This window comes from Macrotis lagotis, chromosome X (assembly GCF_037893015.1).
Source record: "Macrotis lagotis isolate mMagLag1 chromosome X, bilby.v1.9.chrom.fasta, whole genome shotgun sequence".
In the NCBI taxonomy this organism is placed as follows: domain Eukaryota; kingdom Metazoa; phylum Chordata; class Mammalia; order Peramelemorphia; family Peramelidae; genus Macrotis; species Macrotis lagotis.
The window spans coordinates 565,752,959-565,777,318 of NC_133666.1; the positions used below are offsets into that span (position 1 = coordinate 565,752,959).

General features: G+C 31.8%; 1 protein-coding gene across 2 annotated transcripts in view; it reads left to right on the forward strand.

Annotated features, from left to right (window-relative positions):
* The window catches only part of EMC2 (ER membrane protein complex subunit 2), a 68,952-nt gene extending 45,558 nt beyond the window's left edge, over window positions 1-23,394 (forward strand). The window contains exons 8-12 of one of the 2 annotated variants that reach the window (XM_074201128.1): window positions 1,962-2,043; window positions 3,071-3,181; window positions 9,477-9,581; window positions 13,537-13,588; window positions 23,004-23,394. In XM_074201128.1, coding sequence (XP_074057229.1) covers window positions 1,962-2,043; window positions 3,071-3,181; window positions 9,477-9,581; window positions 13,537-13,588; window positions 23,004-23,020 — 367 coding nt within the window. In that variant the 3' untranslated portion in view covers window positions 23,021-23,394. The remainder of the gene's footprint in view (window positions 1-1,961; window positions 2,044-3,070; window positions 3,182-9,476; window positions 9,582-13,536; window positions 13,589-23,003) is intronic. The other variant, XM_074201127.1, reaches the window with a different exon arrangement.
* Window positions 23,395-24,360: the final 966 nt, after the last annotated feature.

Here is a 24,360-nt window from a genome sequence, read left to right on the forward strand (position 1 = left end):
TAGTACCTATTCTCATAGTTCAGAAGGACCTGTAAAGTTTCTCCTAGCTTTAAATATAAGATCCTTCCTATTATTTATGGTACTTATATTTAAATGATTGCAAATGGATTTAATATGTAATACAGTAATAACAATCTATTCCTTTTATATTTGTTATTTCTAAATTTGTATTAATTGTGATTAAGCTTACTTTCCATAGATTCATTACTGAAAGATGGTAATTTTTGCATGAAATACTATTTATCTATTTTTAATTATAACTTTTTGGCTACTGCTTTAAGAAATAAAATTGTATTTATTTATCTTCAAAGAGTCTATGGAGAAATGAAACAGGGTAGAAAGTACTTCTAGAGTTAAACAGGATAGTCCCAAGCCATTTTGCTATAAAGTAGTACAAATTATTGTCAGGGAAGCAGCTGAAAGTAATTTTTTGCCCTGAGGAAATGATAATTGTACTCAGCTCACCCTCTTCAAATAGTGTAACAAAATCTACTTCAACTTTGAAGCTAGTTAAGGTTACAGAATAACTATTCTCTGTTTTTCCCCAAACTGAAAACTTAGAGGTATTCTATGATTAAGCTTAAGTTATAATATAGTAGAGTGTGAGAAATAGATTTTGAGACAATCTGAGAATTAGAACTATTGTATTGACTTGATTATAGGAAGTGGTATATGTGTGACATAATTTTTGTTTGTTTTGTTTTTTAAATAAAAATATAGGTTTGAAATACAGAGTATTTATTTAGTCAGTAAGCATTTATTAAACATTTGCTTTGTACTGGCAAATACTATACTATGTGCCACTGATAACAAAGAAAATCAAAAACAGTCACTGCTGTCAAGGAACTCACATTCTTATAGGATAGGTACAGACAACTTGTAGCTGTTTAAAAATGGTTACATTCATTAAAAAAATCAAGTTCTCAGTTCTTTTCTGTTAATATTGCAAATAATATCTTTTGAGGTACTTTAAAATACTGACTTGGATTTATACTAACCTGGAGCCATAGTCAAGACCTGTGATTAAACTTGTTTAGCCCTGAAATGTTGTGTATTCATCTCAAACTATTGTGCCTCTTAGGAAAGGGTATAGATTTGAAGTGTCTTGTCTTAGCTTTTCTTTCTGTAGATAGGTAATATGGTATGTTCTAAATACTTTGCATTAGAAGATTTGGAGTCTGTTTCTTCATGGATGAAGTGAGAAAGAAGTTACTCCTGCTCTCAGTTTTAATTTTTCTGTAGATATCTTCACTACTACTACCAGCACTTTTTCTTGATGAGTTGATTTGCAGATGTGGAATCTATAATTATATTTGAAATTTGAATAGATCAAACAGTGGAGAAAAGTAATACATAATTTCTCTTTTTATTCATAGCCCAACAGAGTGTTTTAAGTGGATATTCTAATTTCATTTCACTTTTTTTTATTCTTATATTGGCAGAATATATTAAAAAAGGTAGTCTTTTCCTTTTATTGTAAAGGAGCCACCTTCTTTTTTATTTCCAAGGTGTCAGAACTTATAGCAATCATATTCATTAGGATTTCTTCTGAATAGTAATTTCATATGTGAAATTGAAGATAAACTGTACATTGAAGTATGCTATAGTTTCTTAAGGAAGGTTATTAGAATATGTTTTTTTAGAAACATTTATAATAGTGTAATAACAGTTCTATCATTTGTTGGAATTTTTGTTTTCTCTGTTATGTCTGTTGCTGTTAAAACATCTTCTAAAAACTTGTATTTTTTTACTAACTAGATATTCTTTTGAAAAATTTTAAGAAGACTTTTAATTAATCTCTTAAATTTAAAATTAACTAAATACTTGTACTAGCTTAATTAAAAAGAAATTTGAGAATGAAATGATAGCTAATGTGATGGAAAACTTGCTGTTTTTCTAAGTGGCATTTATGATTTTCTGCAGTTTTTGATGAATTAATTTTTGTTCTTGATGTTCTTCAGCTATGCAAAAGCAGCCTTCTGTTTGGAGGAGCTTATGATGACTAATCCACACAACCACTTATACTGTCAGCAATTTGCTGAAGTAAGTGTTTTTTTTAAACTGTTATAATCATTTAATTTGCCAAAGTATTATTTTATTTTTAATAGTGATTTTGTTTTTGTTGCTGTTGCATAATTTGAGATAGTTAAAAGCGATTCTATTTAAAATGAGACTTAGTAATGTTAGGTAAGTATATAATTTTTTAAAATATCTGATAATTTAGTTTTGTGTTAAAGTTTAAATGAATACAATTGGATTTAAGATGTAATATAGTAATAAAAATCTATTCCTTTATATTTGTTATTTGTGTTAATTATTTAATCATGATTAAATTTCTAATTTTTTTTGAAGTGATAACTTTTTCAGTAGAAGTACTTAAAAACCTCTGGTGTTAACTACATATTTGAACATTTTCTAAAACTTATTTGTAATATTTCTTTTTCTAAGTTAATCCATGAGAATTTTAAAAAAAGTTATAATAAGGCTTTTTCTCCCAAGTCTGTATTTCTAATAAATCTATGGGGACAAGAAGTTGGATTTAATTGTCTTTTTATAGGTGATAGTTGTTTTAAGTGTGACTAGCAGTTAGTTTTTGAGATGATATTTTAATTCTGTCTCTGGACTCAAGAAAATTTTTAAAGAAATGTAATTACTGAAGCTTGACTGAAGTACTTCAATAATAAAAATAGTTGCAACAAGGCAACCTCATACTGAAAGCTTTATTTTATGTGCTATTGAAAATCCTGAGTAGCAGAGGATTAAATGCTGTGTTTCACTTTAATTTTATTTTGCAAATATATCATTAAAGTTATTATGTCTTTTTCTCTTACTGAAAAGGTATTTTTTAAAGCATTCAGTTATAAAAAAGAAAGATAAATTTCTTATAGTGTTGTGTTTATCTTGTTCTGCTTCAGTTGACATTTGAGCTCTAAGATGAGTTCCTTTAACAACTTGAATATGGATATGAAATATCAAACTACTGCAATGAGTAATTCCTATGTTATGATGAATTATGCTGCATTTCAAAGTAGTAAAACATACAGATTTCAACTACCTACAATTTTAACAGGTTAAATATACCCAAGGTGGACTTGAAAATCTCGAACTTTCAAGAAAATATTTTGCACAGGCATTGAAACTGAACAACAGAAACATGAGAGCTCTTTTTGGCCTTTACATGGTGAGTTGAGACACATGCTAAATGGTTTTAAAATTTTTTCACTTAAAAATCATTATCTGTTTTTTCAATCATCTCCCAACTTTTTTCTCATTTAAATACTGATTGTATGGTTTTGATCTTACATGTAGTTTACATATATGTAATTTGAATTTGTAATAATTTTTAAATTTTAGATAGTAACGATATTTTCACTTTAATGTTTTTTATTCCAAAGATTAGTTTTAGTTAAACTTTAAAACTAAAATTAATTATGAATTTAAATTATTCTAATTTAGAATGAATTTTACACATTGCACATATACAACAGGTATACACACATATACACATGTACACAAGGATGTCCCAGAAGTCTTAGTGTAGTTTTTGCTACTTAGGTATGAATATGTTATGTAATAAACACATATAAAAGTAAATTGAGCATTTTGGTATTTTTGTCATAAAAAGTAAAACCTATCATTAAAAGTTTAAGGTATTCTCTTGAAGTGAAATAGCATGCTAAACTAGTTTTATTTTTATTTCATGGTGTTTAAGTTGTTTTTGCCATGCCTAACCTTATTGTGTCTATATATATATATATATATATATATATATATATATATATATATATATATATACACTTTAAATTTAAAGTAGTTTGCACTTTAAACTTCATTTAATGTTATTAAAAAAAATTTGTCAAGTTACATATATTAAGGGACAATTAGATGGTGTAGTAGATAGAGCACTGACCCTGGAGTCAGGAGGACCTGAGTTCAAATCCTGCCTCAGACACTTACTACTTACTTAGCTTTGTGACCATGGGCAAGTCACTTAATCCAATTAACCTTGCAAAAAACCAAAACAAAAGAACAAAAAAATTTATAGATTAATAGATTTTTCAAGGCATCTTAGTTTCTAGTTTTCCTAATAGGATAGGATTGATTTTATGTTGGGAAACAAACTATTTCTCTTTGATTATATAGGGTCAAAAAAATGAGCTTAGAGAAGAATCAATGAATTACAAATTTTTACTATGTCTTGCATTGAGTTAAATGTTGACAAGGATGTAAAGAGATAAAATGTGGACCCTGCCCTCTAGAGACTTATTGTAGTTAGAAAACAAATGGAGCATACTGAGCTCCTCCTCAGTAGTCTTGATTTACTATCCCTTTTTACAAATAAGTAGAGAAAAAGGCCCAGAGATTTTAAGTGACTTACGCATTGTCACACAGTTTGTGTCTGGTTTCAGATTCAAGACTTAATTATATGAATATAACAATACAATATTCACTTAATTGGAGGAGATCCTTTTGTTATAGGAGAGATAGGACTTACTGAGACCTAAAAGTAAAAGGCTTAAATACCACCTCTCATCAACTACTTGCTTCCTTCTAAATTTGGTTGATTATAATCTTTTGATAAAAATTTAAAGATCATCTTATTGGGCGCAGCTAAGTGGCAGAAGTGGATAGAGCACCAGCCCTAGAGTCAAGAGGACCTGAGTTCAAATCCCACCTCAGACATTTAATAATTACCTTGGGCAAGTCACTTAACCCCATTGCCCTGCAAAAATAAAACCAAAAAAGATCATCTTGTTGAACTGAAGTGAAAGAGATTTTAAAAGTTATTTTTTTTTAAACTAGGCATGATGATTGGTATTCCTTTAATCCTAGCTACCAAGGAGATTGAACCTGTTATTAGAAATATTAAATACTTTTGGTGTTAATTGCATATCTGAGCATTTTCTAAAATTAATATGTAATATTTCCTTTTCCAAGTTAATATAAAACTTTCTAAAAATTTTAGAATCTTAAAGATTTAGAATCCAAAAGATTCTTTAAAAAGTTATAAAGACCCCCCCCCCAGTCTGTATTTCTAACAAATGTTTGGGGGCAAGAAGATGGAATATATTATTGTCTTTCTACAGGTAGTTGAATCTTAGAAAGATGATAAGGGTGAAAAAAATAAAACTTAAATCAAATTTTGCCATCATTATTGAAATACTAGCTAAAATAACAAGTTATGCAAAGGGCATTTGGAAGATAGGTATTTGTCTGCAGTATATTGCCAAAATCGACTTGACCAGAAATCATGTAACAGATAATAAGCATGATAAAATAAAGGAGATTAGCAAATCTTATGGTGATAGTGAAAAAGAAGAAATGGACAGCTCAATGCCATTCATGAAATGTTAAAACAAGAGAAAGGTCTCTAGTGCTTGGGACATTCATTTTTCAGTTTGTGTTTGTGTAAAAATATGGACAAGAATTATAATATAGGCTTGGATATGAGGAAGTTGATATGTCATACTGACATGTGGATATGTGGATAACATATACTGATATTGATATTTGGATAACAATGCAGCTATGCTAATGAAATCAGGAAGAGGAAGATTGGCAAATTTTATTAAAGTCAGATTTTTTTTTTTTTGATTTATAATAGAGAGGTCACTCTAGTTGACATGGAAGATTGTATCTATAGGACATAGACCCTGACAGGTCCTACCCAATGAAAAAGTCTTTGAGATGGGAATGCTCACACACCACTCAAATGAGACATTACTATCTGTAGACCATTCCTCTGATATGTTGGCTCCCAGATAATGATGTTTTAGGTTTTTTCGCTTGTCTTGTTCATGTGCTAAAGCATCTGAAACACTTCACTAAGACATGATGAGGGTATTATGCTCTTTATTACCAGTGACAGTATCATTAACCACAGATAAAAAAAAATTTATACCCATTCATCACTGTAGAATATAAATGTATTAATTGGAAAGTTTAAGTAATTCACTCTCTTCATTTAATTTTTTAAAACATTTTGTAAGTACTTTCTTTTGAGTTAGGAATTTTCAATCTGGGATTTATTATACCTCCAGAGGAGTCCATGAAAAAAAAAGGTTAAGAATCTCTGATAATTTAAAGTGAGAATAAATTCCTCTCTGATACTTAAGTAGTCTGGAAATAAAGACAGTTTACAAATTTTCAGTTTCAAGATAAAACACTCTTGAAAATCTGAGAATTGTTAATATTATAGTAATGGACTAATAACTGTTAGTAGTTTTATTCAAGTCAATTCATCAAACAGTTGTTAATAATCTAATACATGCCAGGTACATGCAGAACAGATTCCCGAAAACAGCTTACCATCTATTGTGGGAGAGAATCAGGCACTACAAATAGGGAAATTCAGAATAATTTAAGAAGAAGAAAATGCTAAGAAAGAACTCCTTTTGGGAAGGAGAAGTCAGAGAAATATTTTGGAGACTGTTCTTGAGGTATACTGTGGGATTGGTCAGTAATAAAGGTAGTAGTCTCAATTGTAAAAGAATTGGATAAATGACCCATACCTTCACAGTTTGCTGTGAAGACTGCTTGACTTGCCCTTCTCCACCCATAGTTCCTGTTTTACACTTCTGACTGATCATCACTCTGATGTGGTAAAACTTTTAGGCTCTTTTTTGATAAGCTTCGGCTCTTTTTTGGAAGGCCAAGATTCAGCACAGCATTAAATTTAGTAAGCATTTATTACCTGATATGTGCAAGGTGTTGTGTTAAGTACTGTATATATAAAGGCAAATAAAAAGGGAGAGTGGTGGAGGGGAAATTCTCTGCTTTCAATGAGCTTACATTCTACTGGGTTCATATAGCTTCTACACAGATAAAAAGTGGAACATTTCAGACATGAAGCCTGTACATAGCCATGAAGGCAGGATATAAAATAGAAATTTAGGAAATAGCAAGAAGAATAATTTTACTAGGATATATGAAATGTGGGAAATCATAGATTAAAGTCAGTGTAGAAAGAATGGAAGACATTCAAGATTGTTTCCATTCATGTTTCCAGAATTTCAGGCCTAATGAGAAAAAATAGAATTAAATATAAAGAAACAATTAATGTACAAAGAAGTCACCAAGCAGCTTTGGTGCTTTAAAGATCTGTTCAGGAGATAGGAACAAATTTATTTAATATGAGATTAATACAGCACGGTCCTATAAAAATAGTGGTAGGATGCTAATGGTACTTAGAAGTGTTGAAAAATGAACTAAAATTGGTAAGGAAAAACTAAAAGTAGCAAATATTGATTTTGCAAAAAAAATTTATTGAGGATCTTTAAGAACAGGATATGCCTGGCTAACCTGTTCTTTTCTTTTGTTTTTTGATATCAAAAGTATATTAATTGAATTTAGAAATGGGGATAATTATTTAGATGGATCCAGAGCTTGTTTAATTATTGAATTAAGAGTAGTTGTTAATGGTTTAATGTCAGGAAATCTCCTGGGGAGTGCCCCAGGGATTTGTGCTTGGCTCTGTGTTATTTAACTTTTATTATCGTGTTTTAGATAAAAATATGGATAATATGCTCATCAGATTTGCACATGAAACAAAACTGGAAGAGATAGTCAATACACTCAGACAGAATTCAGATATTAGACATGGTAGGGCATTGGACCGAATTTAGTAAGTAATTCAATAAATTAAATTAATGTTTCAGATTTTGGTTTGAAAAAAATCAAGTACAGAATTGGAGTAGGCAACACTTAATCTGGAAATCATAGGGGTTTTAGTGCACAGCAGGTTGAAATAGTACATGGAATCAAAGAACCTCTGAAGATTCTTTCAGCCACTAATTATTTCAGTGAAATAATTAGAAGTCTGCTTTAGGAATATTGGCAGTTATGTGGAGAATTGATTGTAAAGGGCAGAGAATAGTGGGAAAGAGATTAGGATTTTTTTATTAATTTAGATGAGAGGTGCTGAGGGTCTGAACTAGCCTGGTGGCTCTGTGAATGGAGATTAGGGAACAGATGCAAGGGGTGTTGTAAAGTTTAGATTTAAAAAAACCAACTTGGTCACTGTTTGGTAATAAGGATTGAGGGAGAGAGATAATTTTGAAGGTGTATTAAACAATGTTTAAATAACAACTATCTCTAAAGTTCTGAACTATAAATAGGGGGGAAAATACAGAAGGGAGAGGGGAAAGAAAATAATCTAACTTCTATACAAACCAAGAAATAAATATGCAGTAATTCCAACTATAATACACAATACAACATGATAAGAGAAGTGAAATAGGATTGAGGAAGGTGAGAGATATCTACCCAAGGAGATTAGGCAGGGCCTTATGGGGGAAAGTTGTGTTCAAGATGTCTTGAAGGATGTTTGGATGTCAAAAGACAAAGATGTTATAAGTATTGGAGAGAGGGAAGGGAAGACCATTTCAAGAATAAGAAATTTTGCACTTAAACACATAATTGAAGGAAAGACCTAGAAAATAATCATTTGAATTCTCAAAGAATAGATAATTTCTGAAATCTCTCCCAACTTTAGGATTGTAAAATTTATGTATAAGACTAAACATAAACTGGGAAAAAATTTACCTTAGCAAAGAAAGAAACAGATTCTTTTATTCACGATATAGTGGAAGCTTGATTGATTTCTAGATGGAGTAAACGAAATCCTATAGTCTAATAAGAATTGACATTAGAGTTTGACACAAATTTTCAATTTTTTTAAAAATTGATAATGCAGATTATAAGGATACTTTTTAAACCTTTATAACAGATACCATAAAATTAAAAATCCAAAGAGTAGATTCTGAAGAGTAATAAATACTTTAATTCCTCCAATCTGAAGGAATAAAATAGAGGCATAAAAAGTAACTAGTGGTTTTTAACATAAAGATTATGGAAATCCACATTTAAGAATAAATTTCTGATCTCTTTGGTGTGATTATCCCAGTTATTCCATATTTTCTTGTTACTTCTTTTTTGTTTTTGCAAATCAATGGGATTAAGTGACTTGCCCAAGGTCACACAACTAGGTCATTATTAGGTGTCTGAGGCCACATTTGAACTCAGGTCCTCCTGACTCCAGGACTGATGCTCTCTCCACTGTGCCACCTAGTTGCCCTTATTCCATATTTTCTTACAGAATTCTTATCAGTGCCTTTCCATAAATCTTTCATATAGGATTCACTCAATTTGCTGGGGAGGGAGGGGTCTTCTAGTTATTTATGTATTACTATGTAATCATTTAATCAGCTATATTTCCTTCCTCTTTTTTTTAAATCTCCACATTATATTTAAAATCATATTTTCACTTTTATATTTGTTAGATTTTATATAAAGTTCACATTTTAAATTATAGACTATATCTGCTGTCTAAATGTGTTATAAGGTCATAGTGACTTTTTAATAGTGTTATATTTCATATCACAATTATGAACACTGATATGGTTCATATCATAAATTCATAATTTTCTTGGCTAGGGAAAGGAATGTAAATTTAACTTTTCTTTTTCTGTTTATAGTCTGCAAGTCATATTGCTTCAAATCCAAAAGCAAGTGCAAAAATGAAAAAGGACAATATGAAATATGCTGGTTGGGCAGCTAGTCAGATAAACAGAGCATATCAGGTTAGTATATGAAATGTAATTTTATATTATCAACTAGTTCCATTAGTATATTATATTTCTTTAAGTTCAGTCCATGCAAATTGTATAACAAGTAGGTTTGCTTTTCAAAATCAATTGTTTGTTGAAGAAGCCACATCTAGAAGTAGAGTGACTTTTAATGTATCCAAAAATTTTTATTATGTGAATTTATTATACGTTTTATATGAGTACCCCAGCTTTAATTAAGATAAACAGGAATATCCAAATGTATATACATTTAGCGATGATTATTTGTAATAAATGACCTTCAGGTTAGCATATTAGCCATTACCAGTTAGAAGTGTATTCAGAAATTGAGAGAGAAAAACTTTAACCTGAAATTATAATTTGAATTACTGAGAAAACCATGATTTAACTTAAAAAGTTTTTCAATACTATATTTAGTGTATATTTACAAGAATTTAAAATAGAAATAACAGAAACTCATCATAAAATTGACAATCCAAATAGTAGGTCCTAAACTCTCTATTTAAAAAAGTTTGATCTTCAAATTAAATTATTAAACTTCTAATATTTTATATTGGTAGTATCAAACTCAAATAGAAATGAATCTCTGCAAATTACTTATTGACCTAGAAAACTACAAATTAATATTATCTGTGTTGTATTATATTTTTTAATTTATTTTGTTGAAGATTTCTCAGTTACATTTTAATCTAGTTTGAGAAATTGCATGCTAGGAGTCTGACACCTCTATCCTTTACCACCCAAAATTATATGTGTGGCAGTGTACATTAAGAATGCTAGGTGGCGCAGTGGATAGAAGAGCACTGGCCCAGGAGTCAGGAGGACCTGAGTTCAAATGTGGCCTCAGACACTTAAGTTGTGTGACCTTGGGCAAGTCACTTAACCCCACTGCCTTGCCAAAACAAAACAAAAAAAGAATGCAAGGAATTGCTTACCTACCAGGGAAAGAGGATGATTTTTAGAAGAATGAGTAAAAATGGGTAGTCAGTGCATACTGTTCTTGAATTTAAAGCAAAGTATGCAGATGTGTACATTTACCATTCCATCTCTCTCTCTCCTCTTGATCCCTTTCCATTGACCAGCTTTATCAAGATTGTAGCTACATTTTAAAATGTCAGTTTTTATTATTATAGATTGTGTGTTAGGGTAGCTAGCTGGCACAAATGAATAGGGCACCAGCCTTGGACTCAGAAGGATCTGAATTATAATTCAGCCTTAGACACTTGACACTTAGTGACTGTGATTTTGGTCAAGTCATTTAACCCTGATTGAATCTCATCCAGGTCCATCTCTAGTCATCCTAATTTATATCTGGCCACTGAACCCAGATGGTCCTGGAGGAGAAAATAAGGCTGGTGACTTTGCATAGCATTCACTCACTCAGATTTGATTTATGTGTATGTCATGGCATCACTTCCCCAATGTCATTATTTTCTTTGCAAATAAAGGATAAACAGTAGCAGATTGTATATTTTAAAATTGTATGAGTGACAGAAAAGCATTAATTTTTTCTCTGAAGTTTAATTAGAACGAAATCCTGTTCTAATTTTGTGTGTGTGTGTGTGTGTGTGTGTGTGTGTATACACACACATATGTGGTTTTGTTTTTATTTTTTTTCTGAATTTCAAGCTCAGAAATGTAAATTTCCATTCATAAAACTTAATCCTAAAAAAACTTGATGAAACTGAATCTATTTCATATAGCTTGCTTTTTAAAGGTATAGTATATAATAGATTACTCATGTAACTTTCAAAAGTACTTCCTTCTGAGCTTCCTTTTATCTTTTGTAAATTTAAAAGTACATCTTAGTGGTCTTCATCTAGAAGGGTAATATAGTTAATAGTGATTTTTCTGGTTTAACAGTGGAGAGTGTATTGTATTTAGAGTTAAGATTTGGGTTCAATCCTAGCTCACTTTACCCTCTTGTGGGCCTAATTTCTCCCAGGGAACAACTCCCAATTTATAGTGTTGTCCCACAGTGCCTTTTCACCTTTCTATTACGTGAAAGAACTTTAGGAGTTGAGTTAAAATTAGAAAGGTCCTTAGAGATCTCCTAGTTTTAATCTCCTCATTTTATAGACAGGCAAACTGAGACTGAGATCCAGAACATTTTTATAGTGATTTGTTCAGGAGGACACAGGTATCACAATTTCTCATTATCCAAAGGTAATTGTTACTGTGAAAAGGCCATTTAAAAATGTCAAGTAACTTAAATTGGGGATCTACATTTTTTCTTTGTAAGTAAAGGAAGAAAAGTTTTGGTTGAGGCTTTATCTTGAAAGCAAATTAAAAATTATGAAAATAAGTTTGCTATGCCATTACCAAAATCAGCTTATAATTTTAATTATGTATTAATTCTTAAAGTGGACAAAAAATGAAAAAATGATTGATTTTTTTCACAACATTAGTTATAAAGAGAATCATTGTTTGATATTCTGTTTTGAAACTCCTCTGGACATATGTACATATATATATAAATATATATATATATATATATAGAGAGAGAGAGAGAGAGAGAGAGAGAGAGAGAGAGAGAAACAATTAGGTTGACACAGTGGGTCAGGAGAGAAACTGTTAAATTAAGCTCAGAGGCTTTTTGAATTTACTAATTTTGTAAGTGGTTAGTTCATTATTGAATTTTTTATGTTAGAGTAGCTTCTCTTTCACTATACAACCTCATAAGAAAGAACTATGGTATAGTAAAGAACTACCTGGCAGTATGGTTAGAGTGGGTAGATCCTAAACACAAGAGTTAAAAAAAATCTAAATTCAGATCCTCCTTTTGCGGCTAATGACTTTGTGTTTCTTTTGGCTAGCCATTTAACTTTTCTGATGCTCAGTTTCCTCATCTACAAAAAGACAAAATTGGACTAAATGATTTCTAAGGTCTCTTCCAGCTATTATAATCAGAATGACTTAATTGTTCAGAGTGATTCTTAGAATAATATTATTGTTATTAATGTAAAACATTGTCTTGGTTCTGCTCTGTTATTTCATGTCTTCCCATGTTTTTCTAAAATCAAACAACTCATTATTCCTGATCTTTTTTAAGCCCAGTTACATGTAGAAATGATTTTTAACATTCTTTTTTTTGGGGGGGGGGGGGCCAAGGCAGTGGGTTAAGTGACTTAGGTAACTATTAAGTGTCAGTCTGGATTTGAACTCAGGTCCTCCTTACTCCAGGATTGGTGCTGTATCCACTGTGCCACCTTAAATATTCATTTTTAAAACTTTGAATTCCAAATTCTCTTCCTTCCTCCCTTCCCACCCCTAGCAATTCAATATAGGTTATATTGGTGTAGTCATAAAAAAGATTTCCATAATAGTCATGTGAAAGAAAATATAGATGTCCACCCCCCCCCCCCCAATCCTCAAGAAAAATAAAGTAAAAAATAGTATGCTTCAGTCTGAATTGAGATACTATCAGTTCTTTCTCTGGGGATGGGTCGTATTTTTCATTATAATACTTAAGAGTTGTTTTGGATCCAACAGCTGGAAATAGCTGTTGTTTTGTCCTTCATTCTAGAAGAAGACCATGACATCAGGGAAGTGAGGCCATGACAAACACATAAATTGGATTTGAGTGATGAGGTGCTGTGCTAAGTCACCAGTCTCACTTTCTCCTCCAGAGCTTATCTGGGTCCAGTGGCCAGATAAGAATTAGGATGACTGGAGATGGCCCTGGATATGAGGGTAATCAGGATTAAATGACTTGTTCAAGATCATACAGCTAGTAAGTGGCAAGTGTCTGAGGCTGGATTCGAACTCATGTCCTGACTCCTGGGCTGATTCTCTATCCACTACACCACCTAACTGGGAATAGCTAAATCATTCACAGCTGATCATATTACATTACTGATGTTACTTTGTGCACAGTGCATTTCATTTTGCATCTCTTTCCAGGTTTTTCTGAGAGCATCCTGTTCATTTTTTTTTTTTTTTTTTTTAGATTTTGGCAAGGCAAGTGGGGTTAAGTGGCTTGCCCAAGGCCACACAGCCAGGTAATTATTAAGTGTCTGAGATCGGATTTGAACCCAGGTACTCCTGACTCCAGGGCCAGTGCTTTATCCACTGCGCCACCTAGCTGCCCCTGTTCATCATTTGTTATAGCAGAATAGTATCCCACCATAATTACATCCATAATTTGTATTTGTATTCTCCAGTTGCTGAATATTCTCTAAATTTCTAATTCTTTGCCACCAGAAAAGAATTGCTCTAAATATTTTTTGTGCCTATAGGTCCTTTTCATCTCTTTGGAATTACAGACCTAGCGATTGTATTGCTAGGACAAAGGGTATGCATGATTTTATCACCCTTAGGGCATAAGTTCCAAATTGTTCCACAGAATAATCATTGAATCAGTTTACAACTCCCCAAGGTAGTACATTAATTTCTCATTTTTCCCATATGCTCTCCAACATTTTTCTTGTTCTTTTCCTGTCCTGTTAGTCAATCAGCTCATCATTTCTTTTAGTTTCACTACAAATTATTTTTTAACTCTTTAGACACAGCTATATTTGATCTTTTTGCTGTATGGTAATTTTGATGAAATATTGATATTAGAAAAGAAGGTCCTCACTTTTGTAGGTTACTTGTTATCATTTATGGAGTTTTACAGTTTCCCAAAAATAAGCCTTAAAGTAAATTGTAGTGAGATTATGTTATTGTTAACTTGTATACTGATTTGTGCATTTGTACATACTTATTTTTCTCCACTATCTTTTAGAAACTTGTAAGCTCTTTATCCCCAAGACCTAAATATAATTGGTGGAGCTTGTATAAGAATCACTTCTGTGTACTTTGTGGACTGAAGAAGTTGGATGTTTAAGTTGGAGCCAAGTTATGCAGAGTCTTGAATTTAGTCATTTAGAATGAATTCGGTAGGGAGTAGGAAGTTACTATAGATTCTTAAATAGAAAGTGATGTGTTCAAAGATATACTTTAGGAATATTAATCTATACTTGTAGTATAAGACTTATGTCCAAATAGTAATAAGATATTTGTTGTTTTTTTATTTAATTCAAAGGAAATTGGTTTTTATTTGATTCACTGTCTTGTCTGAAGATAAGTATGATAATAAAGCCATATTAGGCTCAAGGCTTAAGCAATTTAAAGAATGAAATCTGAGATAACTCTTATTTTTGAGCATGAGTAAAATGTGCACCACTGACAGAAAAGAGGAAGTTTCAAAGGAGTGTCATTGTGTGAAGGGGAGGAATAGTTGAATATGAAGAAAAGATAGAGCAAACTACAAAGACTTAGCTTGTGAATAAAATTTAGTATTATGGACAAATAAAGTTTACAACAAAGTCAATCTAGAATGTATTTAGACTATACTTCATAGAGCCATTGTGAAGAAAGTACTTTGTAAATTGTAAAGCGCATTTCAATGTGAGATTATTGTTTGTAAACATGATCATTTTATATTGTAGAAATTAACCAAAAATGATGCACAGTTGTGGAAAGCAGTGTTATTAATAATATTTGTACACAGACAAACCAAGAATTTATAAGCTTAGTTAGGTGATATTGAAAAGTTACTGGATAGACCGGAAGATGTTATGAGATTCCTGTATTCATTTCCTCTAGTCTAGCATGGAGTATTTATAGCTTGGATTTTTTATTAGGAACCTCTGGATAAGGTGTTGCAATACTGGGGCCTACTTTCATAGTGTCACAGGGCAGAAAAAAAAATCCTTTCTGTTCTATTCATCATCTGTTCAGTGCTTTTGGGCCTTATAAACACTGGGGTTACAAAGTCAAAATGAAAATGATCTGTATCTACAAGTAACTTAGATTTTAGTGAGGATAAATAAGATACAACCAGAAAATTCAGTATAAAAAATAAGAATAAACTTTTTAATTTCCTCAGGGTTGGGGAGAGTATCAACTAAGGAAGAAGTTGTCCGGTAAAACCTTGTATAAAAGGTGATATCTGAGGGGCAACTAGGTGGTGCAGTGTCTGACCTCAGACACTTAATAATTACCTAGCTGTGTGGCCTTGGGCAAGCCACTTAACCCCATTTGCCTTGCAAAAAAAAAAAACACCTAAAAAAAAGTGATGTCTGAGTTAATCTTTTAGTGTAATTAGGGATTTCCAAAGGAGATGAAGAGGTAGAACATTTCAGAACTTGGCAGGAGAGGGAGCAACCTGTGCAGAGTCTTGGAGGTGGAAAATGAAATATGTAAAGGGGAGAGAAATTAGGTCAGTTTGACTAGAAAATAAAGTGAATTGGAAAGAATAATGTGAAAATAATCTAGAAATGTTAATTGTGGTATGTGTCAAGAGAAGGAATGGAAGTGAACAATTTTGTGAAAGTAGAATTTATAAGACTTTTGCTACTGTTTGGCTATGGAGAAGGGAGAAAGAAAAGTCAAGCAGATGCCTCCAAGGTTATAAAACAATAATCTTTTTAATGATAATAAGGATATTAGAAGAAGGGGGCATTTCAGGAGAAAGATAAGGAGTTTAATTTTAGATATGTTGAGTTCAAGATGACCATTGGAGAGTTGTAAAAATGTCCAGCAAAGTTGATGTCATAGTACCTGAGCTTGAGAGATGAGGGAAGATATACTGATTTGTAAATTTTTAGAGATAATTGAACCAATATAAATTTTGAGATCAAAGAGAGAGTTTAGTTAAAGAAAAGAAGTCCTATAACAGAGACCTGGGTTATACTAGTGTATGTAGGGTCAGATTGTATAATGATCCAGTAAAGTATAGAGTTAGAAGGAATGAACAACACAGTTAGAAAGAGAGTAGGGTCACAAACTAGGAAGGAGAAAGTGTTGGGAGCCAGGAAATGATCGACTATTTAGGCTATAGAGAGATCAAGGAAGACATTGAAAAAAGACATGGTCAAAAAATGAGGATTGGAAGGGAAAATTAGAAGTACAGACATTAAGGAATAGGATTAAGGACGTACTCTGGTTGGCATTAAGAGGAAGGGGAATACTGGCATCCCCCCCTCCCCAGTAAACTGAGGAACAAAGATTAACTGGTTCTAGACTAAGAAAAAATGGAGTAGTAGATTCAGCAGGAAGTTACTATAGATTCTTAGAGGGTGACATGTTCAAAGATGTACTTTAGGAATATTAATCTACACTTGTAGTATAGGACTGAGTGAGCATCATTAGCATATAATAGTGGTACTATTCTACTACTAGTGGTAGTACTATTCTACTACTAGTGGTACTACTCAGGAGCTGAGTAGAAGGACTTAGCATTTGTTTGCAATGTTGCCTAAAATTTTGTTGATTGCAAGTTCTTTTGAATCAACTTTTTAAGCTACTTAGGAGTATTGAATGGTATGAGACTCAGAAAAAAGTTTTGCATGAGCTAATTTAATCCTTTTGTTTTCCTAGAATCTAGCTGATACACACACACACACACTCAGGGAATAAGACTTCTGAAGCTAAAATTAGAGGTTGGATGACCATTGAGTAATAGTTGAAGTTATTACAGATTAGTAAGAACAGAAGTCTGAAGACTGAGTTCGTGGTTAATAGGAGAAAGAAGACTTAAAAGCAAATAAAAATTGCAAAACAATATATAGCATTATTATAGTGGGGAAAGTTACTTTGTGAAGCAATTGTTTTCTGCTTCACATTTGTGTTATATTAAAGTGTTTTCAATTAAGTTGAATTCAGTCAGACAAATCAGTTGATAAGATTTAATAGTAATCTTCTATGTGTCAATTACTCCCAAGTGCTAGGAATACAAAGGCAAAAGTAAAACAACCCTTGCCTCAAGGTGCTTAACATTTGATACGAAAATACAAGATGGACAATGAGTATATAGAAATAAGTATATAAAAATGAATACAAGGCAGATTTTTTTGGTTGTTTTTTTGAGGAAGACACACTTTCTTTGGGTGAAGAAAGCACAAAAGCTATATATCCTCAAGGCAAAAGACAAATGCCCCCTGTTATACAGAAAAGGCTCATGAAATGTTTTATATTCTTTAGAGTATTGAATGATTGGAAGGAGTAGATGATAAGAATGGTTTCCTTCATATCTGTTTAATTCAACAAGCAATTAAATACTTATATGTCTAAGATAGTGTTCTAGGCCCTAGGGGTACAAAAAAGGAAAAAAGGCCCTTTGAGGAGTTCGGAATCAATATTATATATATATATATGTGTATATATATATATACATATATATATATTATGCAAAGTAAGTTTAGAAGAAATGAAATACAACTGGGGAAGATCAGGAAGGTCCTTGTGTAGTAAGTGATTGCTGTTTTTTTTCTTTTAAGTTTTTTAAGAGGCAAGGGTAAAGAAAGAGAGGGAACCTGTTAGGAATAGCAGGCCAGTTGGATTAGAATAGCAGATGCATTTTTGTGGGGTGGAGTATAAAATGAAGTCAGACTGAAAGGATAGGTGGTTGTGACAGACTTTAAATGAAGAACACTACAGCTGTTAGTGAGTTAAAGATTCTAGATAGAATTCCAGTTTATACATATATTGATCACTTAAGTTTTTTGAAATAATATAAACTAATTGCCTTCACTATTGGATCATGTGAAGCTACAAATGTAGTAGTAGAAACTCAATTGAGAATAAATGGGAAGAAGACTGCAGGGATTAGTGAAATGTCATTGCATGTGTTTGATTTTTCACTTTTTGGGGAGAGGGGAGAAGGTAAGAGGGTTGCACTTTTATTTTATTCAAGGATACATAGTACAAACTAGCCAAACTTCTTTTCAAACAAAGACTTGAATTTGAAATCTGATCTGTTACTAACTGATTCTATGCATGTTAATCATTATTAAACTTTTAACTACTGTAAAATGAGGGTTTATGTTATAGTGCCTTCTGACAGGCTTTTGAAGAAATCTTCCTGTTATAAACAAAATACTGTTATTGTGCCAGCCTTAATGCAAATCTTAGATAAGAAGCTTTAATAAAAAAAATTTATTTGAGTGAGAGCTGCCACAGAATTTAAAAATATTTGTTCCCTTAGGGTAGTCTGTGTCCTGCTGGTTATATTTATACTAGCAATCTATTAAATGCTTTTTACTGAAGTGTAAAGATAAATTTTATTCCAGCATAAGTCCTGAATCATTATAAAATGAATAATGTTTTGCTGTATTTATATACAGTAAAATCATGGGTTAGCTCTCTCTATATATGCAGAGGATAGTCCAAGTCTGCATATATACCACACATTTATACTCATACATATATTTTAAGATAAAAAATTATATGCATAGATGTGTATATGTATGTGTGTGTTTATGTTTTTTATCTGAAATTTTCCTTAGATCAACAAAGAGGAAAATTTTAAAAATAAAATACAATGAATTCAGTTCTCATGATAATAACATGCAGTGTTCATATAGCCTTTAATGTTTGAAAGTTGTTAATTTTATGATCAACAACATTCAGTTAGATATGATCCCCATTTTATAGATAAGAACTTTAGAATTGTATCATTTATACAATTTATGATTACCATGGAAATACTTTTTAATCAATGAATTGGCTATATTCTAGTATAGACTCTGAAAACTTCTTGACTTATGTCATGTATTTTTTAATAATGTTTCTGAGTATTTTAAGTTAGAAAGTGAATTCTTAAGCCCTATTTCCTTTTCTTTTCACTTATTAATGAAAGAAAATATGACTAGTTCTTGTTCTTGTTCTTCATAATTGGTTTAGCATGTTAAGTGGCTGAATCATTTTCAGCACTGGTAGACAAGTTTGATTAATGCTCACAAAAAACTTTTAAAATGATCCTACTTGTATTAATTTTCCAGATAAATGCTTCTTTGGTACACTGTTAAATACTTCAGTGTTGGCAGTCTATATGTTATTTATGATTGCAAAAATGATACTGTTACAAACCATTTGGGCAATAGAAAATTAAATCATGATTTTGGGGGAAAATGGTATTCTGGCTTAATCAGTTAAATGGCCAGCTAATTTTGGAATAGACAATATGACTGCTTGTCAGGCAAAATGTAAAGTGATAGATTTAGAGTTTGAAATTTCCTTTTATTTGTTTTTGACACAAAGAGGTTTGTTTCTTCTGAATTGTGTTGGAATGTCAGTAATGTTGACACTTTAGTCTTGATTGTATTTTTGTTTGAATTACAAAAAAATAGTCACAACTTAATATAACTGATATTTTGATTCAGGGCCTCAAGATAAAATTCTATGTTCTTCTGCATTAATATAGTCTTACTGATACATAATATTGCATTCTAGCATCCATTCTTGCAGAAGATTTTTGTTTTTGTTGAGAGATTATTTGGAATAAATATTTCTGCATAGTATCCTATTTTTCTCCCTTCATCAAACCTTTTTTCTCAAGGAATTAGACATGAAAGTATCTAATTGGACTGTTGTTCTTTAATTGGAGAGGTAGAATAAAAGGCTTTCTGTTCTCCCTGAATTCCTGAGTTATTAATAGAGTAATAGAAATTAAAAGAGTAATAGAAATAGTAAGTAGTTTCTTATATACTTTAGAACTTTTTATTTTAATGTTATTGTGAAAACACAAGTTTAAATGTAATTTTATATCTGCTTTGTGCAATAAAGCATATTTTAAGAATTATATTTAATACCTAGAATCCTATTTTTCCATGTTTTCCATTCTTGGTGTTATTTTCAAGACTTTTTCTCATTCTTTTTTTTTTCCTATATTAAATGATATTAACAATAGAAAGGAAGTAGGGGAATCCTGAAGTTAAACTGCAGTTTGAGAGGTCATAGACAGGTTACCTAAAGCTGTTAGTCTGTGATATTACTTGTGCTTCATTATTTACTCTTTCTTACTAGGTTATGAGAAGTTTGCTAAATTATGTTAATTACAAGAGAGAAGGAACACATCATTAATCAAGAACTAAGTATTTAAGACAGCATTGGTATTTGAAGAAAAAAATATTCACTTAAAATTTATTGACTGTTTAGGTAGTAACTTATATAGAATAGTGTTTCCAAGAGCAAATTTCAGACAATTCTTTTAAAGATGGGAAAAGTTCAGAGCAAGTATATTAAAATTCAGTTCCTTTTCTCTAAAAGAATATGCTGTCCTACTCAATAAATCTGTACTAAATCAGGCTGCTGAGTGGTGGGAATTGTCAGTCCCATTAGAAAACTCATTTTGAAATCAGCATGGGGTTGTCAGCAGCACACTCCAACTCTCATTGGTTATAGGAATTGTATTGAATTTATTGTATTACCAATATACAAAGATATTTGATGTTATATATTCTTTTATTTCTATAAATTATAAGTTGGAACTATATCTTTTACATGGTCACAATACATAAGAGTGTATATATTGCATTGTATTGTATATTTTCATTGAGAACCTCTTGATTAGCATTTCCAAGAAATATAGTGTTGCTTTTATTTTTTAAAGGTACAACCACCACAAGACAGTAAGCATTTTTTTTAAAAAGCAATTTAAGAGTTAAATACATGTGTTGAATTTATTAGAGTACCTTACTTTTTTCAAGCATTTTCAGAGTAAAAAAGGCCCCACATCTTTAATTGTGGGAGAAGTTGCTGTTCATACTAAAATAGAAATTCAAATTGATCTTCAGAATTTTTCAATTCTAAAGAGAACAAATTTAAGGAGCATGTATGATAGGTTAAGAAGTTAGCTAAGAAATCTTATTTTATATGATTAACTATTTTATTAAATCTTTTTTAAATGATTTTTAAAATTCCTCATATGTTCTGTTTTGGAGTATTTTTGTAATCCTCTTGCTAAAATAGTTCTGCTTCAGTCAACAGGCATTTAGTAAATGTTTACTACATTTAAGATGCTGGGGATTACAAAGATAAGAGTGAAATTCCCTTCCCCAAAGTAGCTTGGAATATATTAGTAGTCAAACATGAATATATGAAATAGAAAAAAAAATTTTAAGGAAATACCCTTCCAGGTATGGAGGTCAAGAGGATCTTATGCTGAAGATGATGTTTAAGCAAAAACTTAAAGGAAACAATACTTTTTTTTAGCAGTAGAAGTGAGGAGGGACTGCTTTCTTGGCAAAGGGACATAGCCCGTGCTAAGACTTGGAGATAGGAGATAAAATGTTTTATATACATATGTGTGTGTGTGTGTGTGTGTGTGTGTGTGTGTGTGTGTGTGTATGAAGATCAGTAAAAAAATGCTACAGATATCATCAGAATGACTGATTATCTGATTGAGGTCATATGGTGGGATAGGGACTCTAAATTAGAGAGACCCATGTTCAAACCTCTTTGTAAACACTTCCTATCTTTTTGATCCTCATCATTTAATCTATTTGCCTTGTTTCTTCTACTATAAAATGAGAGTAATAACAGCACTTACTTCCCAGGGTTGTTCTGAGGATCATCGGCGTCAATATTTCTAAAGCACTTAGCATGGCATCTTACATTGAATAGCCTCTTTATAAATACATGTTTACTCCCCCCCCTCCCCTTCCTAGCAGGAGAATAATAGTCAGCTAGGCTGAGGAAGCAGGTTGGACCCAGATTTTGAAGTTATCAAAAAGAGTTTGTATTTCATTCTAGAAACAATAAGGAACCCTGGCATTTGGGTTAAGGGAATTACATGGTCTGAAGTGTGGTTTAGTGACAATCACTTTGACTTATGAGTATGGAGAGATTTGAGTCAGGAAGACCAATCAGGAGGTGATGTAATAGTTAAGGTGAGAGATAAGAACTAGGATGATGGCTATCTAAGTGGAAGTAAGAGAATATATGGGAAAGAGGCAGAGAGAGAAACAGAACTTGGTAATATATCATATGGAATGTGGAAAAAACTCAAGAATGACAGAAGCCTGGATGGCTGGTGGATGATGGGCCTCACAACAGTAGTAGAGAAATGTGAAAGATAGGGGTGTGTTCTTTTTTCTATGAGTGTATCTAGTTTGAAATGTTCAATAGACTTATTGATACAGTACTGGAGCTTGGGGGAAAAATGCTTGTACAAAACAAAGATCTGTGAGTCATCTTGATGGAGGTGATCATTGAACTTACTGCATCTGATAAAGTATTGCTTTTGGAGGCAGCTAGGTGGGGAATGAATAGAGCTTCATCCCTGGAGTCAGGAGGATCTGAGTTCAAATCCACCCTCAAGCACTTAATAATTACCTAGCTATATGACCTTAGGCAAGTCACTTAACCCCAATTTATTACTAAAAAAAATAAGATTGGAAAGTATTGTCTCTTTCCTATAAAAAAAAAGCTGACATTTGGGCAGCTTGGTGGCACAGTGGATAGAGCACTGACCTGGGAATCGGGAAGACCTGAGTTCAAATTCGACTTCAAACACTTGATAATTATTAGCTACGTGACCTTGAGCAAGTCACTTAACCCCATTTCCTTGGAAAAACCAAAAAAATAAAAATAAAAAGTGACATTTTCATTGTTATTTAATTTATGAGTTTAATTTCATTTTCTTTTTAGTTTGCAGGTCGAAGTAAGAAGGAAACCAAATACTCTCTTAAGGCAGTGGAAGACATGTTGGAAACACTGCAGATCACTCAGTCTTAAGGTTTTAAAAGCTCACATTAATTTCATAATTCCACAATTGACCTTATTGGTTTGTGAATTATATACTATATGTCCAGTGCTATTTATACCAAGTTCCTGTTAATGAGACATTTGTATAAATTTTCAAACACCTTTTGCTGCTAAGCAGGATTATAGAGGAAGCTAATTAAAGTTTCTGTGGAAGAGGAATCCAAGAAGACTCCATTAACTCATATATCACTTATCAGATCATCTCTGTATAATAACTGCTTTTAAGCCATATCTTGTGTAGAAAATAAACAGAACTTAAACTTGCATAGAAAAACTGGATTCTTGCTTATATTGATATTTATAAGTAAAATTAATTCCAATACAATGAGACAAATTTAAGTAGAGATTAACAGTTCTAATCATCAGCTAATGATGGAGTTTTACCAGTGTGATCATTGATCATAAATCTATTTCTTACGTACCTCTAGTGTGCAAAGACCTACTTGTATGCTAGGACCTACTTGAGAAAGTAGTTTATAATTAAAGCATCAATATAGTACAGCCAGAATCTATAGTTTTGGTTTCTTGGAGAATGTCCTTGGATTGAAAGCATTGGCAGATCATAGATGGTGACTACAAAAGCAACCTTTTGATTGTAAGCTATCATTGAGCTGAGATTAGTGAGAAAATGTCTTTGAAACTATATTTAAAGAAAGGAGAAAAATAAAGCTAAGAAAAAACGAAGATGACAGATGCTGGTGAGGAGGTAGAATTGTATGATTCTTCTTTTGCTTGTGGGCAGAAAAACCAAGGAAAATGCCCTCTGAATGGGAAATGACACAGAATGACTTAACAAGAAATTAATATCCAGGATAAATAATGAGATAGAGAGCATCAAGCTTTTGCTCTAGTCTTGAGGGAAGAGGTGGGTCTTCTTGCTAAATCCTCCATGTAGGTCTTAAATCTATCTCCAGAAATTATTCTCCTCAAACAGTCCTTCATTTTTATCTGCATTATTACCTTTTTCACTGGCTCTTTTCTTGCTAGCTATGCTCAGTTTTCTCACTTCCTTAAAGTTTTAAAGCTTAAAAATTGTCTTCACTGAAAAACCCTGTAGTTCAGTTACCATTATTTGTATTTTTATAAATAATGTATAGAAGCGAAGTAGGTTTTCCATGGTGTTGTAGCTAATGAATGTCTAAGATATTTATATATTTATTATGGTATCAAGGCCGTAAAGTTAAAGTGAATGACCTGTTTCCTTCTAAATGAAAACAAGTCATAATGTAACAGTATGATG